General features: G+C 42.5%; 1 protein-coding gene across 1 annotated transcript in view; it reads left to right on the top strand.

Annotated features, from left to right (window-relative positions):
• The window catches only part of LOC122806555 (acetylcholine receptor subunit gamma-like), a 645882-nt gene that overhangs the window by 553671 nt on the left and 86211 nt on the right, over window positions 1-6000 (top strand). The window contains exon 11 of the mRNA XM_044077085.1: window positions 22-155. Coding sequence (XP_043933020.1) covers window positions 22-155 — 134 coding nt within the window. The remainder of the gene's footprint in view (window positions 1-21; window positions 156-6000) is intronic.

The raw sequence follows: 6000 nt of genomic DNA, 5'->3' as shown, positions 1-6000 counted from the left end.
TTTTTCCACTTTTCCCCACAGCGGATGGCGTAGATGTTGGTACCACCACTAACCTTTACAAAGGTCTTGCACACATGGCTCCAGAGATTAAAGACTGTGTGGATGCCTGCAACTTCATTGCACAGAGTACAAAGGAGCAGAACGATACTGGATCTGTAAGTACTGCATCCGTTCCATATCACTGATACACCATTACAGGATTACAAACTTATGATAGCTTGTCTGCATGAATAGAGTAGATGAGAACCAAAGAGCATCCTAGTCATAATATGAAGAATCAAAAATGGCATTCAAATAAATAAAGCTGGGTATTTAAAGTACTGTAAATCAAACTTTATTTTAAATATCAGAATTAGAGGAATTAAAACTGAGTAAAAAAAGTATAATTTGAAATGGTTTCCCCACCTATATGACAGCCAAGTTGATTAAGCACTGTTTTGACAGATGCAAAAATTATCCAAAATGCTACCTGATCAGCTATACTCACAAAATGTTTTCTTTCTTGTATGGGAGGCAATGAGAGGGGTATGCAGTCCCCCTGCAACTCCAGAGTTACTGTACCTTGTAGGTGAGGAGAAATCCCACTTTGCAGAGACCCTTTTAGACTGATGAACTACACAAAAATACTGTTCACATCAGTATTCTGCAGCCAGTTCATTTATTCCCAGGTAACTCTGCCCAGTGGTTCACAACCTGCTTGTGCAGTCTGGTCCTTTGAAATGCTGACATGTAGGCTGACTATATTGGTAGTCCTACTAAGGGCAACTTAGTGTATTTGGCCAAATATAGAGCATGCCCCTCATTTTATGTAGGTATGACCAACCATTCATTGAAAGAACATTTGTATAGTATTAGGAGGTCTGACAGCAGGAATGCTTTAGCAAGACATATTGTAAACGTTGGCAGTGAAGATCATTTTACATTTATGGTCATACAGGTGTTGTCAGATGACATGTGTATCAGTGATTTGAAGAATAAGAAAGACAAAATGAAGTTAGATGGATCATTTTGTTGCAATCTGATAAAGGATTTGGATTAAATGAAGCTGTGTCATTGAAACCCCATTTAAGGTCTCATGCACTTTTTAAATGATTTGATTGGTTTGTAAAGAGTATGTTCATTTATTAAATGGTTTTATTGTTTGTATGTTTTAATGATCTGAGGAAGCGTCTGTTGACATGAAAGCGCTAATCTATTAAAAGTCATATATTCCATCAGTGGTGTTTGTGCTCTTTTGTTTGGACTATTGGATTTATCACACATTACTGTGGTTGGCATTTCTCATTTTGAATGTTTATCACATTCTGATGTGGCTTGTGTTCCACAATCGCCTCTTCATATGTTGAGAGGTATGTCTGGGGATGCAGGTCTTCGCACGATGCTTACACGGTGTTTATATGTTAGGGCGATGAGCAGCAGCACTAATTACATATTCATGCTTCTTATCATGCTTGCATGAACACAAGCAAGGTTAAATATCCATTGATATCCACTTCTTCAACACAGTAATGTGCACATGTAGACAAAACGTGATGAATTTGTACCATCACCACAACACGGTTGGGTGACAACAAAGCAATGATGTTATATAGCTAATTGGACCAAATCAAGTGTGTTGAGAAGACATGTGTGAAGTGGAGAACTATGTATGGGACAATTTTATTTGGGGGGGACAGGTGCCCATTTTTTTTTGTTTTGTTTCAAAAACAGAGGCATGTTGGGAAGGTTCCTAGGAATGCAAGGGTAGGGTAGGTAAGCAGGGTAGGTGAGGAAGCATGTGCAGACAAAAATGACATACAAGACAAACATATAAAGATGGTAATGAACACAGAAGGTTTGGGGGACACCATGATTGTGGATAGGTAGGGGACATTAGAGGCACATGCCCATCAAGCATGGAACAGCGAAAATCTGGTCCTCACCCTCAGAACTGCCATCACTGTCCCCTTCCTCAATAGCCTGTGAGACTACTTGATGTGGGAGTCTTTTTTTCTATTTTTAGGAGCAACATCTTTAGTCAGCTGATGCGGGCAGCGAGACCAGTTTCTATTAGATTATGTGCCATCCCTGGCAGCTTCTGGCAAGTGACATAATCACCACCTCCATCAGTACTCCTGGAGGTACCACTGCACCACCAGCCAGGGTAATGCTATCTAAAGATGATGGACCAGGTAAGGCAGTGGATATGGACGCAGTACTGCCAGCTTGCATCCCGGAAGTGTTGTGTGTTGGTGTGGTAACCAGTGGAGAGTTGGCAGGCTGAGCTGCAGTGGTTGTCCTACCTCCCTGTGTTGAAATGCATTTGATTTGTTGACAGAAAGGTATGACATCAGAATGGTGAGATTCCAGGTAACCCGCAAAAAAAAAAATAAAAAAACAAAGAAAGAAAAGGGATGGGGTGAGACAAAAAAGGGATGATTAGAGCCATGATATATCACATTCCTTCTTTATTACAATAAATATAATTTTATTATTATTATTCTAGCTATAGAACTTTCACAATCTCAAAAATTATTGCAAATTGCTTCAAGTAATCCTTGGAATATGCATATATTGCATATATGCTTTTAAAGATATTAGAGATTAACTTAACAACATGGTATTAAAACAAATATTGCTGTAGTTCAAATTTAAAAATGATACTTGCTGAATGTGAATCTGTAGGGTACTTGTGGGAATTGAACCCACATAATCTTAATACAGTATTAGACTTACCACTGTAGTGATGCCTAAACTGCTCCCAAGTGAGTGCTATGCTAGTCACACTAGAGAGAGCCTTGGTTAGCCTGTTCCAAGCCTCAGCCTTGTACTGAGACCTGGTATAGTCCCCCTGCAGCAGTCTCTGGCTGTAGTGCTTCATGAGGAGTGCTACAAAGATTTTTGACTCCTCCACATCCCAACTCTGTGCCTTGAATTTGGCACCATCCTTCCCATCGCCAGCCATGTCTACAAAGGTCTTCCAACAACAGTAGCAATGATTTCCCACCAAAATGTGATATTATGTTTTATGACCAGTGCACAAACATGCACAAACATCCCAACGATATTTGCATGATGGTAAGCAAAGAGAAACATTGCCATACAAAGAAGAAGGGAGTTTACAAAACAGTAATGATGATGTGACATTTGGCATTGATTTATGGCATGTGTGCTACTATAACTGGTCATAACTTTGCCCAGTGGTCAACTTGAAATGCTAAAAAACTTGGCTTTTAAGCCATAACTTTGAAGGGATCAGTGGGATGATTTGGCATATATTTTGTGGGGACTTACACACTTCTAAAAGTAATTTATACAAGGTGGGATTCAAACCTATGTAAAAGAGAATACATACTTTTCTACATTCATAATTGTCACAGAAGAAGTGTTTGTCAACCATGGTCATTCATTTTATGCCATTTTTTGTACTCTGACTGGTGCTATACTTCAATTAGACCTGTATGTGTGTGACATTAAAAGGTTGTGGCTTAGCTGGTGAACCTGGGAATATTGAGGCAATGTTACAATTGCCTCATGTACACAGACAACCCTCTCCTCCTCCCACAAAACGCAAATACATGCGAGAGATGCAACTATACGGCCAAACTGGAGGCTGAGCTCTCTCAACATAGGACTGGCAAGACCAGACAGGAGGAGAAGGTAACCACACACACCATAGACCCAGTCTCACATAATACCATCACAACCTCAAATCATACACATAAACACACAAAGACATACTCGGAGGCTCTGATCAAAAATCTACCAAAACAGCAGAGGCCACCAAAGCAGACACCCAAACAACTACCACCTCAGAACACAACACCTGCAACACATAGACCACACAGTCAGAGTGTCAAGCAGTCACAGCCCTTAAGGCCAAACACAATGCCAGACACACTAGTCATTGGTGACTCCATAGTCAGACACACTGACATCCTGCTCACCAGACTGAGTAAGGAGAAGGTCACAGTAAGCTGCCTGTTGGGTGCTAGAATCCGCCACATAACGCATGCACTCAGGTCTCTCAACAGCAGGTACAAGTACGACTCAATCATTGTCCACGCTGGTGTTAACGACCTGAGACATACCTCCTTGGACTACATGAAAAGAGACATAGAGGAGCTCTCTGATTATGTAGCCCAAGCAGGTATGACCCTGACCTTGAGCAGTATCCTACCTTCACCAAGAATGATGCCACAATACAGAGATAAGATGATCAGCTTTAACAATTGGCTTAAACTCTGGTGCCATTCAAAGGGGATCCAATGTCTGTCTGCCTGGGATGACATGCTGGACAAGCCACGCTGCTTCACAAGGGACGGTTTGCACTTGTCACCCCTGGGATTCCGGATTTTGGCAAAGGCTCTTGCCACCCCCATAGTGCCTTTTTTAGGCAAGGCTCAAATTCTAAACCTACCACCCTAGAACAAAACAAAGAAAAAAAACTAAGGGTAATGCTGCTCAATGCCAGAAGTCTCAACCTCAAGATGCATGCACTCGAGGCCCTTCACAGTATGGAGAACATCGATGTCTGTGCTGTAACTGAAACCTAGTTCAAGGCTCCAGAGAGCACCCCGGCACTATTAGGTTTTACCTCATATCATGCGTTCCGGCCCCAAAACCCGGACAATACCAAGAAAGGAGGAGGGGTATCCATATTCATCAAGGACACCCACACCTCAAGATTGGTGGCATCGCACGATGCATCGGAAACCATCCAGGTGCAATTAACCATAGGCAAGACTGCTCTGCAATTTGTAGCATGTTACAGGCCACCCTCGCAAACTCAGGAACCTCATATGGCCTTCCTGAAAACACTGGAGGGGATAAATGTATCTCCGAACACCATCATACTAGGTGACTTCAACTACCCTAATATAGACTGGGAACACTACTCAAGCCCAAACACTCTAGCCCAAAAGTTCCTGGAATTCATAAACTCAAATGCCATGGAACAACTAGTCACCATCCCCACAAGAGGAGAGAACATACTTGATCTCATCATCACGAACATGGGAGCACAATGTTCAACGCCAGAAGTATACCCTCACTGGTGAGATCTGATCACAAACTAATCTCGCTGGAGGTCCTCATCCCGCCCCCACCGAAATGAAAAGACCACAGTAAAGAACTTCTCGAAAGCCGACTTCACACTTCTAAAGACTAGTGTGGTCTCCTTTAAGGCCCCTGAGCCGGCGGTTAACATTACTCAAACCGCTGAATCACTTACAAATGCCTTCTACCAGCACCTGCAGGGCTGCATGGATCAGGCAATCCCAAGCAAAACAAAGACTCTTTGTACCAAAGGCAAGCGTCCAGTCAGGTGGACCCCAGCCATAAACAAACTCTACAACAAAAGGAGAAAGCTACTACAAGATAGAGCAAAATCCTTAAAAGGTAAGACACCGCTGATCACTATAAGTAAAAAGCTAAGAGCTCTCATAAAATCATCCAAAGCTAATTTTGAGAAAAAAATAGCGAAGGACTCTAAAGACAACCATAAGGCATTCTTTAGCTATGTCAGAAACCTAGGAGGAAACTCCCAGATATGCTCAGAATTAGTTCAAAATGATGTGAAGATTACTGATCCTACAGACATTGCCAACATACTGGCTGACAGGTTCAGTGCAAACTTCTCCCCCCCTCTCCCCCTAAAGGAGAGATATCTATACCAAATGATTGTAGCGCCCCAAACATCTCTAACGCCCAGGTGAGAACTGCTCTCTCCAAGGCAAAGAACACAGCATCCATGGGACCTGATGGTGTCCCCGGCTGTGTGCTCCATGAACTCAACGAGGAATTAAACCCACAGTTAGGACAGCTGTTTAATCTTAGTCTCACCTCCGGATACGCACCCAGGAGTGGCGCACAGTGACTGTGGTCCCACTCCACAAAGGCGGTGCCTCCACCGACCCTGGAAATTACCGTCCCATTAGCTTGACAAGCCTTATCTGCAAAGCCATGGAGAGGATCATAATGGATCTCATAAATAAAGACATAGGGAATTTGCAGACTTTG

The sequence above is a fragment of the Protopterus annectens genome, chromosome 7.part0 (genome assembly GCF_019279795.1).
Source record: "Protopterus annectens isolate FY-2018-M chromosome 7.part0, PAN1.0, whole genome shotgun sequence".
NCBI classification, from domain to species: Eukaryota; Metazoa; Chordata; order Ceratodontiformes; family Protopteridae; genus Protopterus; species Protopterus annectens.
This window is presented reverse-complemented; position numbering and strand designations above follow the sequence as displayed.